Below are 20,129 nucleotides of genomic sequence, written 5' to 3'. Positions count from 1 at the left end.
AAAAAAATAAGAATTGTTAAAGTTTTACATAATTTAATTAAAAGTTGAATTTAATAATCCTTATGTATTTTAACTGAGTAATTGATTAAGGATAATTCAATTAAAATAAGTTAGGATTATTACATTTAATTCACTTTGATGGAATTGTACTTTTAATTAAATTGCATAAATCTTTAAAAAATGCTCAAATTATTTTGAGTGTAATAGAGCAATAATTAAGGACTGCGTGTTATAATTCTAAAATATAATGAATATTTAATTGTATATTAATCTGTAAATTTTTTATTAATAAATTAATTTGTAATTTAATATATTATTGTTTAAGTGTATTTATAATTACTTAAAGTATTCTGATCAGTAGCATTTTTGTTTTGAGTTTTGCTGTGGCATCAGAATTTTTATTAAAAACCGACATTTCCGTGGTTTTGGTAGAAACTACTGAAATTCTGCTCTCATGGCATCCTTACTGACTGTACATTATTCAGTATTATTTGAAATTTATGTGCCACACACATTTCTCTGGGTTTGAGCGCTGCCAGATGCAGTTTATCTTTTCTGTCACTGTGGGGGAAATCACATACAGTCTTGTATTCTGTAAATAGACTCTTGTAAATAGAAACATTTATAAATTAATTGCCAGTGCCCCTCTTTCCACCCAGAGTTGCCATGGCCACCGCCTCCTCCCAGGTCCTCATCCCAGATGTCAATCTGAACGAGGCTTTTGACAATTTTGCACTTGATTTCTCCAGAGAAAAGAAAATTCTAGAAGGACTGGATTATTTGACAGGTAAAACCAGTGAGAAAACTGAAACCATCTTTCTGCGAATGTAGTGCAAAGTTAAAGAATACATGGTGTATCTGGCAAATGGACAGAATAACATCAAACATCCCTTTTTCAGAATTGAATCAATATATCCTGTCTTGACGATTGTCTTCTTTTCCAGCACCCAACCCTCCGTCTATACGTGAAGAGCTGTGCACAGCGTCTCATGACACCATAACAGTGCACTGGACCTCTGAAGATGAATTCAGCGTCACCTCCTATGAGCTTCAGTACACCATCTACACTGGCCAGACCAACTTCATCAGTGAGTCTAAATACACAACTTACATAGCTTGCTATCGCACTCTATTCCATGAAACCTTCATATATATCTTATACTTAAATGCTTTTCAGCTGGTTTTGCTTCTGTTCAAGAACTTTACATTAGATGTTAAGTGGTGACCCAGTACAACATTTTATATATATTTGATCTATATATATATATATATATATATATATATATATATATATATCAACATAGCCTTTAGATTTGTAACCTTTATCAAAAATAAAGCAAATAGGACGCGTTGATGTGATTGTGACTTTTTTCTGTTTATTTTAATTTAATTAATTGTATTTGCATTTGCATTTATTTTTACTTGTATTATTATTTTATTAATATTTTTATAATATAATACACACTCTTTTTTAAATCTCTTATGTTCACCTAGGCTGCATTTATGTATTCAGAAATACAATAAAAACAGTAATATTGTGAAATATTACAGCAGTTTGCATGTTTTTTTATTTTAATATATTATGTCATGAATCTTACAAAGCCAAATTTTTAGCAACCATTACTATTATCATTGTTGAAAACAGCTGTCCTGTTTAAATTTCTCCTTTTTTACATTTTTTTCTTTTCTTTTTTTTTATCATACTGACCCCAAACTTTTGAACAGTTGCATATATCATTTTATTTTCAATTTAATATTTTCATTTAGCATTTTGTTTAATAATTTTGCATTATTTTGTAGCACCCTAACTACTGCCAAACCCCCATAAACATTTTCCAAAGGAATCATAGCATTTTTTAGCCCTTACTATAGCTTTTGTTTTGTAGGTGCACTTAAGTCTGGCTTTTATGGAGCTGTGGAGTGAAAGCGCTCTTAAGGCTTAATTGCTTAAAGGCCAGTAAAACACTCTGACATACATAACTTGTTTGGGCTGGGACAGTACAGAAACTGAATTTTTCTCTCACTCTCTCTCTCACAGACCTGCTCCTCAGTTTCCTTTCAGCCTGCTTTGTTAACAAACACGGTATATTCATTTCAACCGCTGATAGTTTAGATGCCCCGAAATATCTACAGAGCTACCGCAGGCTCCTTAGAGGATACAAACAAACCGACACAGAAATGGAGAGCAATGCTTTCTTCCCAGACCTTTTTACAGCACTGCTCTGTGAATGCGGATGCCTAAACGCTGCAATTCTTAGATGCGTATGCTTCACTCCCGTGAGATGAAATGTGAGTCTTTGCTGGTGCATTGGTACAATGCAGAGAAAGTGGCTCCAAAAAAATACACCGGCCCACAGTCAGGATCTATCAGCTGTAGATGGATTTCCTTCTATGAGAAAGCTCAATTACTTTTAGTTTCAAGGCATTTTTAATGGAATAATGTCTGTGTATTGTTTTTGTTTTTCTTGCATTTTATCATTTATCATATTTTCTGGCCAGTGAAATTGATGGCTTGTTTTATGTTCCCTTTAGCAAAAGTGTATTACATTTTGCAAGCCTCTCATAGCAAAAGCATAGTTTCGAGGGCTCAGGCTGGATAACATGCAGGATCTTTTTCATGATGGTCATTTATTGCGATCCGTCAGATTGCATGCCAATACCAAGCTTTTGACATATAAAATAACAGTCATATTCTATGTGAAAATCTATACATTTCCCCTGCAGTGCTCTCAAGTCCAATATGTGTAATTGCACAGCTGCCATGACTGGAAAACCCACCTTTTGTATCAATTAATCATGCCCAGAATTCATATGCACCAACCAAAACTCAAGCTAATAGAATAAATTAGCTGTGAAATGGAATTTAAAGCAGGAAACTTCTTTAGTCTGTAGTTCGTGGGCAGAGTCTTTCGAGGTTCTGTTGAAAGAGTAGATCCAGTTTGTCTGCAGACTTTATCATCGTCTCTGTGTAAGTGAGGGCACTGGCCTGGCATCAGCCCTGATTAGATCTGACACGAGCTAATGCTCTTTGCTCTGCTCTCATTGTGACATTGATTGATAGTGATACAAGCCTCCAGACTGGCATGCTAACCTGCAGCAAACAGTATGCAAATGCTGCTGTACTTGCAGAGGAAACGGGCCACATCACCTAATCTGACGTGCGCACCTCTCGCTCAGGGACATGTGCTGTGACTCATGGGCAGTTTATGGAAAACGGGAGAGCCGTGGATGTTACAGGGGCCAGCAAACACGTTCGAACACAACTGTATAGCTGACAGTTGTGCAAACATGAGTGAGGTCAGACCATTCTAACAAGAGACCCTATTGTGATCATCTGACTCTGTGTGTCTGTTTTCCAACATAACTCTTGTTCATTTGATAATGTGTGTCCAAACAAAACACTAGCTCAATGTGCTGTGCAACCTTGAAAACGCCAACAAATCTTATATGTAGACAAACCCACGCTGAGAACGGTGAAATTGTGTTTGTGTCAGCTATTGTATTTAATATCATTTATTCAGAATTAAAGGGATATTCTCTTTTTTTTTCTGTGGAACACAAAAGATATTTTGAGAAAAGTTTTTTTTCCTCCAAAATTGCTTGGTCCTGTCCTTATGTTCTGTTTATATTTAGTCTTTTTCTGTGTTCATTTTATATTATTTATTTGATCTTATTTATTTTCAGTGATACGTGTTAATAATTTTGAAGCTCATGTGAATTGGTTTTAATGAAGAAACTGCACTCCAGACACATAAAAAAATAATCTAAAAAAATATTGTAAGGACAAATGTTGATTTACAAAAATATCTTAAACCTCTATATTTGAGGTCAAACTACTATGTTAAGAAGGCAGACTCAAACTGTTTTAGTTTCTACATAGTTTGTTCGTTCTACTGTTATACAAAGCTAAATCTTCCCTGTCCAATGTTGGAATGACATTCAGCTGTTTTCATAAGGTTTATGATTTAGAATGGATGTAAATCTACTGTTAAGGTTTATCAGTTTTTACCCAGATATTGAACAAATGGTTCTGGTCCTGGATGTGTTCTAGCTGTGCATGATATAACAGTAGCAATAATACTAATGAAATAATACCTTTTTATCTTTTTGTATATTAGTATTATATTACCATTTTTATTGTCTAGTAACTTTTTGGGGTAAAAAAAACTGTAGGAACTCGAGGAAGTGCTATATTTTGAATATAGTCATAGCTGAAGGGAATGTAGACACTAGCAACTATTTCTAGCCGTCTCAAATAGAAGCGGGGGGGGAAAGAAAAGCTGGCCCTCTGGTGGAGCACAGCCTTGTGCAATGGTTTCCTGTCAAAAGGTACTGATGACCTGCCTGGATCTGCCTGGTGCTCAGAGCAGTTCACCTGTCTCTTAAATGTTTCTTCACTTTAAGTCTGTCACAAGCATGTTCTCATTCGCATGGACAACATGACAGCCATGGCGTTCATAATTCATCGAGGTGGTCCCCACTCTCGCCCTCTTCTCATGCTCTCGATGACCCTGTAGACGTGTCTGTTGAGCTGTCCTTCAATCGCAGGGCGGACATATGTCGAGGCACAGGGCAAACGCAGCATTCTGACGTTGATAGGTTGAAAGTGGAGAGAAATTATTTATTGATTAGATTTTTGTTGGACATGAGGTTATTAAACACATAGAGCAGAATGTGTCTGCTTATTAATCAAAATCAACTATAGATCGGAAGTTATTACAAGCATTCAATGATTGTTTTAAGTGAATAAGTAAAAACATTAATAGTTAAATATATTTTCAAGTGTAGATTTATGCTAATTGTACTTCTAATTATATTTTAGAATGTAGCCTATTTTTGTAAGCATTATATATGGTTTGTTTTTAGCGTAGAACCTTGTTTATCCTAATTTAATGCTTTATATTGAGCAGAGGATGACGTTAAATCCATTTACGAGATACATATCTGAGGAAAACTGTACTGTTGGTCGGCACCACCTAGTGTGAGGTGTGAATTAGCAGAAGACAAACAATCGTTTCACGTTTGGTGTGAAACCACCGTTTTGCCTCGCTTTTTCATATCGCGCTCAGTGTGGAAATGCCTTAAGGCTTCAGTATTTGAGGTGTATGCTGTCCACAGCGTCTCGTTCCCTTCTCAGTCGCTGCATGCTTAGTGGCCCGCTGACGTTGATAATATTAACCCCTTAGATACTGAAATTTGGTACCATTTTTTGATACTCTATGGTATCGAGGCAATTCCATCAGTGCCTAAAAAGTATCAAACTCGATACCCAGCCCTTTTGCTTTCTATTGTTTTATATTCCTTCAAAAACATTTTTAACATTTTCAAACTTTTGAGCAATATAGTGTAAATACAATATAGCACAGCCTCTCATGCCATATTTCTTAAATACCATGCTTAAAGTTGGACTACAACATTGAAAGTAGTTTTCTAGAAGATGCACTCTCTCACAGACATCTGCGACATGCTTACTAGGTCAGTGTTCCTGTCCTGCTTCTATGATTTATCCTCAGCTTTGATAGTAGATATTTCTCATCCTGTATCTGAAGTGAATTTCAAAACACCATCTTTGAGCAGATAATCACAGGACAGGTCAGCTAGGCATTGATTAAGTGTCATGTTATGTTTGCATGATGGCTTTGGCCATCGTAAGAAGGTGGATCATGATGCAGCATTTTGCTTTTTAGTGGTTACTGCCAAAGCCAAGGTCTTCGTACCTTAAGATATTCATAAGCTGGGCTTTGGAGAGCTGCCCAAGAATGTGAACGTGAAATGAAGACACAGTCCACAGTGGCCACTTATCAGAAGTGAGACATTATTTCAGTGAATGTAACCGTATGTTTTTGCTGCTGTAGGAAAATTCATTTATGTGGAATCATAACACATGCACATACTGTCCATACTCTTAACATACCAGGATTAATTATTCTTGCTATGTGTCCTATTGGTATTGATGACATCTAAAATCATGCACAGTCCTTGAAACATACACACACAGACACACACAATAGAAGCATCAAAGGATAGTTTGGATTTGCCAACAGTATTGGGAGCAGCCCCGTTCCGGTTGTGTGTTTTAGCTCCCTTTCATCTGCCAACACACACACACACACTCACTTATGCACCATCCAGGATCCCTATTCACCCTGCCTTCTTTTTAGCCAGTGACACTTAACTTCATCTGCCCCTCTTTGAAGTCTCTCTGTTCTGAATGTCAGGCAACAGCAGAGAATCTACAATGTAAGCAGCATGTTGTAGTCTGCTATGCTAATTCCATTCATCAAACAACATTTTTTGATATGGACGTGGATCAAATGACTTTCTTACTCATGAAAATATATTAGACATGCAGATGTTGGATGAGAATAGTTAATTCTTTATAAGCTTTGTTTTTTCATCCAGTCATCAGATATGATATGGAATTACATTTACTGTATAAGAAGTGTTTTGTGCTCATCTGAATGATGCAGATGTCCATGAGAAAGGGATGTTTTGTGCAGTCTGAAAATGGTTGAATGATAGGGGGTTATTATTATTTTTTATTATTATTATTTATTTATTTATTTTTCTTTACATGGCTATTACCAATCTAGAGAGCAGGATGGCAGTTGGCCAAAATTGGTATCAATATAGCACACTTTGTACACTTTATTATTATTATTATTAATATTATAGGCCCTGGCAGTCATTACATAGAACAAACCGTTTGGATGATGGATGGATGGATGGATGGATGGATTGATTGATTGATTTTCAATTGGTTATTTTATTTTATTTATTTGGTTGTTTTTCAACATCATATCTTTTGGAAATTTTAATAATAAATGTATTATTTATATGTAGAGATGAGGAATAGCCAGTGGATGATATAATTTCATATTTATATAACTGATATAAAATATAAATAACGTGAATACTCAAAAAAGTATGATATTATCATCATCATCAACATCATCTCTATTGATTATTTTACTATTAAACAGATCTTTTGGAAGTTGGAAATATATTTGCATTAATTATATCTGGAGATCGAGATAGCTGTTCGGAGGCCAATAGCTGATATAATAAAATTATAATTGAGATATAATATTGTAATATATATGCATTAGTAGTAGTAATGATAAAATAATAATATAAATAATAATAATATATTGTGTATGTATTGTAATACATATTAATATAATTATTTATGATTCATAATAATTGTTTTTTTAATTTTTATGTAGGTTTGTACTGTATCCATGCACGTAGAAGTGCTGGTCTGCATTTGTATAGCACTCATTTGTCAGACTTTGAGTGGCAATGCCTGTGGTTTTAATGGCAGTGCTGATGTTTCCTAAGGACATTCTGGGCAAATGGTGCAACATGAGAATCTGGATTGGGGGGCATCTGTTTGCTTGAGGCAAACACCCGAGTCTCTCTACGAACGTGTGCTATATGTGTTTTCACATCAAACAGAAATAGACATGCCTTGAATAATGAACTTCATTCTTTTTTAAATCACACTGTGTTTATTGCACTGTTAATGTGTACTGTCACAGTCCTGCCTAAGAATGATTGAAACTACGCTGAATCTGTGATTAATGTTGTGCTCTGTCTCTCTTACCTTGCAGGTCTGTATAACTCTGTAGATAGCTGGATGATCGTGCCCAATATCAAGCAGAATCACTACACAGTCCACGGCCTGCAGAGCGGCACCCGTTACATTTTCTTCGTCAAGGCTATCAACCAGGCAGGCAGCAGAAACAGCGAACCTGCTCGCCTCAAAACCAACAGTAAGTCCAGTCCTCATGAGCTGTGCTAAGGATCTATAAACCTTATGGTAGTCATCAATCGATATGGTTTTTCCAATAGCTGATGCCAGCATCTTGACAGCAGTATGCAGTATATTCCCAAAATGAACATTTATTTTACACAACATTTACTCAACATTCCCTTCAATGATATAGAGTGCTGCAGAGATTATATATTCCAGAAGTTTGCATCACCCTGGCTCCCACAAGTAGAAGCCAGGAGGATTTTTCCACTAGCCTTTGAATTCTTTCTTACACATTTTGTTCATCAAGATAATGTTGTGAGTTTTGAAGCCTACATGCATTTGCCATTTGAATTGTTTGAATTCTGGGTACAATTTTTATGTTGCAGGTCAAATTGACCCTGTTTTTTTATATATATACAATTTACTAAAATCCACACTTGAAAACAAACAAAATAGTAAACTTTTACATATTGCAATAAGAATAAATATTAGAAAATAGCATATTTCACATGTGCTTTCATGAAGATCAAGCAGTACAGAAGTTAGATTCCCAGTGGAATTACTGTGCTTAATTCAACTGACAAATGCATTAATGTAAATACCTTCAGAGGCTAATTTAGAAAAAAAAATTCCTTGTGACCATCATAAATGTAATAAAAATTTTGCACACATATATGCACATTAAGTTTTTTTTTAATTAAGTCACTTGTTAGCAGTTATCTTTTTCAAGACATGTACAGTAAAAGCTTAAACAAAATCACCAATGTGGTATTATTAGTGTTTTTTTTTATGTTGCAAAACAAAACTGAACATATCTTGAGCTTGTTTTAACCACAGACCATGTTTCAGGCACTTAACCAAATTTAAAAAAAATACTGACTTCAGGACAGCAGAATTAAAAGTACAAAATTGCTAACTGTTTCCAGGTTTAAGGACTCGTCCTGGCTGCAGCACTCTATTTACTCCCAAAATAAAGATTTGTTTTACACTAATTCACTCAGAAATATTTGTAAACGGAAAATATGCCATGAACCCCAACTATTATTGGATATTGGTAGGGAAATGTAGGGTTTGGTGTGAATAATCTCAAATTATCATCAGATTATCCGAATGATAAATCAAGCCAAACGCACCAGTCTGCACCTCTTAGGTCTAATATCCAGAGTCCTAGTAGATATGGTGCTCATACATCAGTGTAAATGCAGCAGCTCTGTCATACTCTACTGCTCAATAACTTCTGCGTTCCATCTGTGACAGGCATCTGAGCATGCAAATAATGAGAACCATCAGTTGGTTTGGTGTCAAATCGCTGTGTGTGTGGGAGAGAGAGAGATGGAGAGGTCTGGGGAAGCCCGGGTCCCTCACCTAAGCTGTCTCAATCAAGATAAAGCGCACCAGCTGACAGCATTCAAATGGGTTATTGCATCAGAGTCTCTCTGCGGCCTTGTGGAGGAGTTTGAGAGAGAAATACAGGGATCTCTGGAGGAAACGGCAAGCGTTCCTCTCTCGCTCATTTGTCTGTCACAGTCTGTTTCCTGTGCTTTCCCATGCTTCTTCGAGCTTCTGTGAGAATACGGCAGTAGTATCTCTCTCACTTTCCATCACTCGCCCCCACCTGTCTTTTTTGTTACGGTAATAATGCTGTTTTTGGACAGCAGTGCCATTAAATGCAATTTTCTCCCAGACACACAGAGCTCCAGTGTTTTAGCTGTATTGTGCTGTGAAAGCCTGTCCTACAAAAATGTATTGAGTGTAAATACAGTATGTTGCTGTAAGTTTACTTATATGTAGACTCAATTTGTAAACTCTTGCAAAAGTTTTTGTTGTTTTTTAAGACACCAAGAGAGAAGGACTAGTAATTACCTGTAATGTTGCATATAAGATTATAATATTATTTAAAAATCTAATATTGTGAACTATTATTATAATTTTAAATAACTGTTTCTGTTTTCTATTCTAATGTATTTTATTCCTGTGATGATAAAGCTGATTTTTTTGCCGCGTTACTCATGATCCTTCAGAAATCATTCTAATACGATGATTTGCTGCTCAAATAATATTTATTTTCATTATTTAAAACAGTTGTGCTGCTTCATTGTTTTGTGAAAATACTTTTTTTTTTCTCATAATTCTTTGAATAGAAAATATAAATCTTTTGTTACATTCTCAATGTCTTTAATGTCACTTCTGATCAATTTAATGTGTCCTTGATGAATAATATAAGTAATTAATACTTTTTGTTTATTATTTCAGACAAGGCTATACTAAATCCAAACCTTTGAACAGTAGTGTATGTGTTGCAATGCTGCTATTGGGAAAAAGTATGTAGAGATTAAACATTACTGTTTTTCTTAGTGCTTTGGGAAACATAGCTATAGGAATAAAATATCTATAACTTTCTCTCTTTGAGCAACAGTAGCATCAGCATTCAGTGTAGGGAATCTAAGGCTGCTTTATATAGTATTCATCAGAGAGGACATTTTAACCCTTGCATAGTCAAACAATGCAATGTCAATTGCCACAGCTGTGGTTTCTGCCCATCTGAGCATATAAAACAGGAAGCTGGTTTTGGGCCAATTCTCTGTTTTACTTTTTCTCCAGCAAACACATATTTGCCATGTCTACTCGACCGTGAAAGTCCAGACACTTCCCCCGTCTCGAGAGAAATGCTATTTAGAGACTTTTACATAATCACTTCCTGTTTGATTCAGGAATCCAGAGTGAGAGCATGCTCTACCCCCGGTCGAATCCTAGAGCTCTCGCTTTATCATCTACGATTAATTTCTCATTAACCTTTGAGTGGTGACTATATATTTACATTTACATTTATCCATTTAGCAAATGCTTTTATCCAAAGCGACTTACAGTTGAGGAATACAATAAGCAATGTATCATTAGATGGAAATAAACACGTGCCAGTTGTACAAGGTTTCAGTTATCATTCAAAATAGTAAAAAGCTAGGACAGGAGGATAATAAGAAAAGAGACAAAGTTAAGGCATATCATTTTTTTTATTTTCTATTTATTTTTATTTTTTGATTGGAGGAAAATAGATGCTCAGATTGGTAAACCTACAGTACCTATAATCTGCAAAGGCAGAGAAGATGTAGAAGCGATTGTGTCACAGGCCCTCTCTTTGGCTCTTTGGCTCTTTGGCTCTTTGGCCCCCATACATTTCACTTTTAGCCTCAAATGCCACATCCTTCATGTTTGATGTAATTACCTAAAATTAATGAGACAAATGAGCTGTGGGGTTTGGGGTATGTCTTGAATCTTATATAAGAAATATCAAGTAGCACATCTCACCAAACACATTGTTTCAAAGCAGCTTTACAGAAAATAATTATGTTAATGTTTATAATATCTTAATATCTTCATGAGTTTAAGTCACATTAAGAAGATTTAAGCTAGCTGATGATAGTGTACTTTTTGTATGTATATATATATATATATATATATATATATATATATATATATATATACATATCAAAGAAGAAGACATCAAATGGCTCTTTGTAGGTTGTGCTGAAATCAAAGTTTGGTTTCTCCAGCTGAACTTTAGATGATATAATACGTTCAAAAGGCATTGCTGAGATCCACAATAGAGACGGCAGCAGGGGTCTGAGCATAAACTCAAGTCTAGACAGTCATCCGTACACATCAAGCCAAATCACTGCCTTTCATTCCCACTGATCTATCTTTTATTCCTCAAATGGATCATCTTTCTTCTTGTGTTCTCTCTTCTGCTTTGGCTGCATTGTTAATCATAGTATATCATTAATCAACATTGATTGATCTTTATTTGAGCATGCGCCTCCTTTGGTCTCCAGCCATTCTGATGATTTTTTTTATTATTTTTTTGTATTGTTCATCATTCGTCTTTAAATATGGTATCACCCAGCTGAAACAGAATAAATATCTTTATTGATTATAAAGTGGCCCAAAATAGTATTGGGACAATTAAGCTACAGTTTCTTTGTTTATTTTAAAGATGGGTATCAAAGCACAATTTTTTTAGATTCTACAGCATAAATAGAAATAGTTTTCAAAAAAAAAGACAAAGAGTATTTGCAACTCTCTACTGCCTGACAAACTTTAGTTCAACATGTTCATAGTTAATGTGAGGAATTAAAAGTCAGAACTGACTTCACCCTAAAATCTAAAAATAATTCAATGCAAGTCCAAATGTATGAATTCGGTGCCATTATTCCATTTGTGTTGTTTAAATGAAATGGCCAGATAACTTCTGAGGCCTCTGTATTAAGCAGCTTGACATTGATGGATAATTGCTCCATTTTGACTGTCATTCCATTCAGTGTTCAAATGTCTTGTGACCTTCTAAGCATAAAAGATTGTATTTTCCGTGGGAATCCATGCAATTGTGAATTTCATGTGAGGGCAAAGTATTTTCACACAGAATTTGCAACAATTCTAGTTGGTCAAAAATTCACCACACTGACCAGCAGAGAGCTTGGTTTGAAAATCCCTTCTTTGTGAGCTGTGCTTCAAACAATGCTACACTACTGAAAATAAATTATTTTGCCCACAAAACTTTTACCATAATTCTAGAGCTCCAAAAGGTAGATTAAACTTAGACTAAAGGTGTATAAATACCTACAGTTTACAGCCAAAGGTTTGTAGTTCACAGCATATAGAACTGTAATTACTTTGTGATGTAGGTTTGAGCCTCATTTGCTGGATATTTTAAGAAAAATTTTACATTTTTATAATTGCTTTATTCATAATGAGACATAATATGTGACAGCTCAAGTTTTTCTGGCTTACTAGGTTTAATGTCACATTTACTTTGCCCTGTGAAGGTAGAATTTTGAATGACAGCAGCACTAAATAAGCATGTCTGTTGTGTATGTGTAGAGTCACACTGTGTTCCTATAGGAGGTCTCTCCTGTTTAATCAGCACTGTCATGGCTGGTGACCGCACATAAAGCCAATATGAGCAAAATCACATGACAAGCAGCCCCAAGGGCAGCCATGTTTACTTGTTGTTAAAAGATCTCAGAATAATATTTACTCATCCTGCACAGTGTAGACATCACTCAAGCTGTCAGCGGTCGGCGCTCTCCTGCAGAATGAACACTAAAGCAACCCAATCCAAGAACAGTTCCAAGCAATCCGTGTGACCTCACTGCACATCTTAAAGAAAAACATACCCTAGATTGTGTGTGTGTGTTCTGAGATATATATATACAGATGCTGGTCATATAATTAGAATATCATCAAAAAGGTGAAATAAATCAACTTTTTGATGGTATTCTAATTATATGACTATAATTTAGATATTCTAAATTATTCTTGAAGCACTGACTCCAGCTGCAGTCCACTCTTTGTGAATCTCCCCCACATTTTTGTATGGGTTTTGTGAAACAAAAAACATCTGACCAACTTTCATTTTCCAACAGGGCTTGGCACCTGCACACAGTGCCAAAGCTACCAGTACCTGGTTTAAGTACCATGGTTCCCTGTTCTTAATTTGCCAGCAAACTCGCCTGACCTTAACCCCATAGAAAATCTATGGTGTATTGTGAAGAGGAAGATGCGATATGTCAGACCCAACAATGCAGAAGAGCTGAGAGCCACTATCAGAGCAACCTGGGCTCTCATAACACCTGAGCAGTGCAACAGACTGATCGACTCCATGCCACACTGCATTGCTGCAGTAATTCAGGCAAAAGGAGCCCTAAGTATTGAGTGTTTTACATGCTCATACTGTTCATGTTCATAATTTTCAGTTGGCCAAGATTTATAAAAATCCTTTCTTTGTATTGGTCTTGAGTAATATTCAAATTTTCTGAGATACTGAATTTGGGATTTTCCTTAGTTGTCAGTTATAATCATGAAAATTAAAAGAAATAAACATTTGAAATATATCAGTCTGTGTGTAATGAATGAATATAATGTACAAGTTTCACTTTTTGAATGGAATTAGTGAAATAAATAAACTTTTTGATGATATTCTAATTATATGACCAGCACCTGTATATATATATATATATATATATATATATATATATATATATATATATATATATATATATATATTTCTTGTAGTTAAGTGTATAAATGTATGGATTTTAAGTTCCTTTTTTTTATGAAAATGGCACAATAAAGACCTTTATTCTGACACCTGCACTGCACAGACATGCCATTTTACTCCTTTTTGTCTTAAACGGTTCATCAGATTTATACCAGCGGGCAATAAGCATTTCATGGGATTCTCGCTTTTAGCCTGGTGTGTGTGTGTGTACATCTGCATCGCTTTTCCCAGTGCCCTCAAAACACATGCTTGTAAAATGGCATGACTGCACGAGTGTTGAGAACGGCTGCGCTCGCAGCGATAAGCAGTTCAAAGACAAGAGCGTGTTAATGGAATTGGTTTCCAGCAGTACATTGCCAGAACCTTTCATATCTGGGCACAGTAAACCTCACTCTGGATTGAGATGATTGGTTTGTGGGCAGGGACGGAGCGCAGCTGATTGTTTTCCTGTATTGTCAGTCATTAAGCTGGGGATGGAAAGATTTAGACGTGCCAGAGTTAAATGTCAGGTCTGTGGGGTCACTTCTGCTTTTCAAGAAATCTTCACCTTGGAATTATAAGGTTCTATCTGCAATTTTTGTCAAAATTGAGTTATTCACATATTCTTATTCTGCGACAACTTATCTACATTATGTGAAGTTTTTTTTTTTTACATTTTGGGACTGATATATGAAAGAGACTTGTTCCCCATATCACTATATTGAATGCAACAACTTTGAAGCTCAATATCTCAAAACTGCTCAGAATGCAGACAGACCCTTGTAATTCCAAGGTGGCAAAATGTAACTCAAATCATAAATTTAGCAGACTTCTCTCTGTCTTTAACTATTACACAAATACACACTGTGCCTTTTATCACAACCACTCATCTCCTAATTAACCAGATGTGCACAATCTGACATTTAACAAATTGCACAAATTCCAACAAACCAGTGAGGGTTACCAAACTCATTCCCCACCGGCTCTTATTACATGTCCCTGATGTATCTCACCCATCTCTGTCCTCTTTGCTCCTCAGGTCAGCCTTTCAAACTGGACCCCAAAACAGCCCACAAGAAGCTGCGCCTCTCCAATGATTGTCTGACCATGGAGAAGGATGAAAGTTCCCTGAAGAAGAGTCACACTCCAGAACGCTTCAGCGGAACCGGATCATACGGTGCCGCTGGCAACGTCTTCATTGACAGTGGCTGCCATTATTGGGAGGTTTTACTGGGAGCCTCCACATGGTAAGAGATTTCAGATTTTCAGACTTGGATCTGTTATGTTAATAGGCAATTGTCAGAAGTGTATAATAGTTAAAAGAGAACAGTGTGTGTGTGTGTGTGTGTGTGTGTGTGTGTTTTACATTATTCTTGTTTTATTATAAATTTAACCATTTTTGTGTTGTTGTTATTATTTGGTCATATTCGTGACTTGTCATTATTTTGGGGTCATTTTGGTTTGAGACATTGCTACTGATCACTGACTGCTAACTTCAATTGAGTTTTTAACTAAAACGTTTTATATAATGAACTAATAAGTTGTTAAAACAGTTTTTAGTCCTTTGGTCATGTCTTATCTCACCTGCTTTCCAATGGCGACATTTCTAATCTATTTCAGGTACGCTCTTGGTGTGGCTTACAAGTCTGCACCTAAAAACGAATGGAGCGGTAAAAACTCCTCGTCTTGGGTTTTCACACGCTGCAACAACAACTTCCTGGTGCGGTACAACAACAAGGAGTCGATCGTGGAGGCGTCGCTACAGCTGCGCAGGGTCGGGGTGCTGCTGGACTACGACAACAACGCCCTGTCCTTCTACGACGCCATGAACTCGCAGCACATTTACACTTTTGACGTTTCCTTCCTGCTTCCAGTGGCTCCCACCTTCATGATCTGGAACAAGTCATTGATGATCATGTCAGGGCTGCCCGTGCCTGACTTCGTGGACTGTAGCGAGCAGCAAGAAGGCATCTGCCGCCAACAGGATTCGCCCTATGTGTCCGGAGTGAAAAGCTGCCACTGAGGCTTCATAGGAGTTGTTCCCTTACCCTTCTTTTTTTCCTGGTTTTATAACTGGGGTGAAGTTTAATCTTTAGTTGTTTCTGATAGTTCTGCGTGTTTAGCGAGTGGATTAAGAGCTCTCAGATTTAAACAGCTGAAATGGGGGAAATTGTAAATTATTTATGACTAAACATTTGCTTTTTTGTCAGTTTTAATGTATCCCTAAAAGCACTTTTAGAGTTGAATTTGTTGCCCCTGTGTGTTAAAAAAAAGTCTTGCTAACTTGGGACAGGGTTGGACTTCTTTTTGGACCGAATATAATGGATTATGTTAGGATGACAATTTAGTGTTTCTAATAAGGGTTACATTTATTATCTGATGGGTCTATAACACAGTTTTCATATTCAGGGAGAAAAGATGATTCTTTGGTTTAAAATAAGTCTGAAGATGATGGCATGATATGTATTTCCTCTGTGATTTGTTCTCACTATCTCAGTTTCTGTTTTAGTTTTTTGTGAACAGCATGAGGCACAAGTTCTCCAGGTGTTTTTAACATGTATCTTTAATAGTTGATATATAATGTATCACAAAATCCCATGGAGGTGTTCGTCCAATGAAACTCCATCAATGACTGTAATTCAAGACTATAGTCCATATTTATAAGTTCCATCCATTGAAAATTATTTGAAATATTATAACATCAGTTTATAATTCAAATGTGGTTCCAAAGCAAACACAGTGTAGTAGTTTTACTTTCTTAACAGCTGTATTGAAACTTACATGATCTTCTGCAGTGTGACGTTCAGGGCTAAAATAAGGACACCCAGTCTTGGGATGAAGACAATCACTTGTACTAATGCAGGCAAAAAAAATAAAAATAAATCAAGTGTGTAGCAAGAGATCTTTGCAATAGCATGCTGAACCTGAGATACTTCTCCAAAGCGTGGTTTGTATCCATCCGGTTCAATGTAAATATCCAGATTGGGAAGTATTCGTACTACTGACGCCACTGGTTTTGCTTTGTATCGGTGGGGTTTCCTCTTTGCTCTGCTGAATGTACATGATTTGTTTTGGTTCCTTTTATATCTTTCTGATTGAAAGCACAGAGCATTTGACCATTATATTCTCTTTGCAAGCACAGTAAGTATGTGAATCCTCCTGTTACATCTGGAGAGGTTAGGACCTTTACACTTATCTCCAGCTCGTAAAATAGTTATGTTTTCTGAGAAGATCAGGTTGGGTTTACCCTGACTGTTTTTCCTGCATCCTTCATTTCACCATCGGTCAATGTAATTGAAGCTAGTGTCAAGCCACATGCTATCACAGATGTCAGACTGTTTTTCCACCATGAACCTTTACTCATGACTGAAGGATACATTGATCGTGTAGTACTGTAGAGCAATAATGAACTTAGTTTGTTAGCATTTATAATGATTTCTGGCCAATTGCACAAAGTTCTTGAGTCTCAATACTATTTCCACATGATAATTTTGGTCTTTGATCCAATTTGTCTTGGTCTTGGGCAATAAATACTTATATGAATGCCATAATGAGACACTTTTTAGACTGATGGAGCTTTTTTTAATGAGTTCTACTCTGCTAAAAGTTCAATAGTATGGGTGAAGTGTGACACAGCAATGTCAAATCATTGTCAGTGTGTTTCCTGTATGAACAAACCCTGAGATGTCCACTATTGCACTGTCTTTCTGTTTCAGTTCATTCAGTCACACTGTTGTCAGTCCTGTTGTAGCTGGCATGTGTCTTGGTCTCACATTCGGACAGTCTTGAGTGCAACTTTGCATGCTAAAAAGAGTAAGATGTATTGCAGAAAGTATTCAACATTTCCATTAAACAATAGTAATATCCATAGACAAATCTCGAGGAATTGTTTTGAGGTTTTCTTTTTTCAGGTCACTATATTCATGCTCATTTTCAGGCTTTTAAGAAGTAAGAGTGAGGAGCTTGAAAGCAGAACTCATGAGTCAATCTCTGATCTAGTTTGATCGACATGATCTATTTGTTCAAGTGCATGACGATCGGCCCAGCTTGAAGTATTTCATGTGATATTCTCTGCTGTTTTATATAAACATTTTTAAGAGAAATCTCCAGGAAATATATAATGACATATCAGGTTTCCAGTTAGCTGTGCTTTTCTTTACATTTATGACTGATGAAGTAATTACATTTCTGTTGGAATGAAAGAACCGAATCCTCTTCTTTGATATTTCTGTCTTTATTATGTGCTCAAGCAGCCGTGTGTTCATCAACATAATGCTCCTGTTTCAATAGATATAACTTAGCAAAAAAGAATGTAAATCATAGGAGGAAATATATATTATATAAAAATTGTATAATATACAAAAAAGTATATATATGAACTATTGTTATTTATGTGAGTCCAAATAAAAGTCTGATCCGAAATGTTTGTTTTGTTCCATCATTGTCCTGTTTTCCAGAACATTGTGTTGTAGGAGGAGGTTAGTAATGCCAACTGAATATACCCATAAGGTTTTGAGCAAAAGCGCTTAGGAGGAGCCCTGCTGCACTGGCAGGGCACTCAGTGCCCACAGTCATGAAATAGGGCATTGCTTATGTTCCTCAGCTGCTATATCTGGCACAAGGGAGGGTTCCACACTCAGGATGTATGACAAAAAGGTCAGCGTAACAAGCTTTTGCAGTTATAAGCAGTAAGGATGTTTACATACCATTGCAAAAAGCAACAAATTAATAATAATAAACTTGCTTTCAAAAAGGTATTTCATTAGTATTTTAAGTTTCAAAATACTATATATGCATTGTGGAAGATGGACTTTCGTCTTACTGTCAGCAGGTCTTGGTTACCATGGAAACCATGGAATTAACCATGGATATTCCTCAAAACATCAGATATATCTGCTTAAGTAAATTCAATTGTAGTCTTGTGTTTTAACCTTGAAAGGCAATAGAAAGACCACAAATCCATTGTACAATTTCAAGATTAAAGGTTTGTCCCATTACCCACACGTTTACGGTCTTGTCGACTTGAGAGTGCATGTATGCAACTGGAAGTAGTTTAAGACTGTTCAAGGTCAGAAAATATAAACAGTTCCTTTAATGCACCCATACTCTATAACTGCTTAGGAACAGTACTTGAGGCTAAGCATATCCCATCATTAATTATGTTAAGGAATCATGTGCCCCAAAAGAGAAGGACATTAAGGAAAACTTTATAAAATGTATCAGTTAATTAGAAGCACCACAGTTACTAAATCGTGTCCTCTATTACGTTCATAACAGGTTATTTTTGTCTATTTTTTTTTTTTTTTGATGTGCAAAGAATTAAACATCAAAAAGTGTAAATAAAGCTCTGTTAAAACCTTTCTGTCCACTTGAATACTTGAGACAAATACAAGGAATACATCATGTATGTAGACAAGTGGTAAAGTAAAAAGACATTAAGTGTGAGTACTGGGACAGATTCAAAAAGTATTTTGATACGTTCTCTTCGTCAAATGAAGTGTAGTCGCACTAAAGCTAGACTTTGAGTACTTTTTATTTTTTATTTTTTAATTGTTACATTTATTCAAATCAAAAGCTTAAATATGTGACATCATATATTGTTCCCCGTATTTTACTTAATTTAAGTGTGAATTTAAGGAGAACTAACTTCATAAATCTGAGGCTACTATATTATTTCAGATACATTTGGAATGTGAACAAGCATTATTCCAGAAACATTTGAAAAAGCATTTTCATTTCAAAACACTCTCCGTCCTCATTAACGTTTTCCAAGTTCCTTGTCCACACTGACACATTTTACTGCGCATGCATAAAATGTCATAAATACTCAATGAGGTGATAACGAGTGACCAGACTTGATAAACTCCTCATGCTATTCCTCTGAAACTAGCAAAATATCATTCCTGGTGTGTCCTGGTTGCATTCAAAATCAACGTACCATTTATGGTCTAAAAGGTGCGTGTCATCGTCTTTTGCAGTTGTGAGTAAATATTGTGTCATCTTTGCAGAAATGTTATATGACGACTATACACATACAAGGTAAATCTTTAACAATGCTGTCGAAGTGAACAGCACATAACAGGCAATCATCATTTTGAAATATCTCTATTTTCACAGTCAACGCTACGATGCAAAAAACACTGTTTGCGAATGTATCCACTTGTGAGAGCCTCTTCAAAAAGTTCAGTTTCACCACTGTGAAGGGACGTCCAAAATGTATTGACACTGCCTGAAGTTCATCTTGAAACAAAGCTCGATGCCAAGCTTTACAGTAAATGTCAAATTATTGAAGTTTGCTGTGAGAACATTTCTAGCATCATTTGTTTATGCTTTTTG

General features: G+C 35.9%; 1 protein-coding gene across 5 annotated transcripts in view; it reads left to right on the top strand.

The window, feature by feature from the left end:
• The window catches only part of LOC128027306 (probable E3 ubiquitin-protein ligase MID2), a 79,792-nt gene extending 61,577 nt beyond the window's left edge, over positions 1-18,215 (top strand). For all 5 annotated transcript variants that reach the window (XM_052614772.1, XM_052614771.1, XM_052614769.1 and 2 more), the window contains 5 exons: positions 660-787; positions 945-1,088; positions 7,614-7,775; positions 14,833-15,040; positions 15,414-18,215. In XM_052614772.1, the coding sequence (XP_052470732.1) occupies positions 660-787; positions 945-1,088; positions 7,614-7,775; positions 14,833-15,040; positions 15,414-15,816 (1,045 nt within the window). In that variant the 3' untranslated portion in view covers positions 15,817-18,215. The remainder of the gene's footprint in view (positions 1-659; positions 788-944; positions 1,089-7,613; positions 7,776-14,832; positions 15,041-15,413) is intronic.
• Positions 18,216-20,129: the final 1,914 nt, after the last annotated feature.

Source organism: Carassius gibelio, chromosome A14 (assembly GCF_023724105.1).
Source record: "Carassius gibelio isolate Cgi1373 ecotype wild population from Czech Republic chromosome A14, carGib1.2-hapl.c, whole genome shotgun sequence".
NCBI lineage: Eukaryota > Metazoa > Chordata > Actinopteri > Cypriniformes > Cyprinidae > Carassius > Carassius gibelio.
The sequence above is the reverse complement of the archived record's forward strand: the minus strand, read 5'-3'. Positions and strand labels throughout refer to the sequence as shown.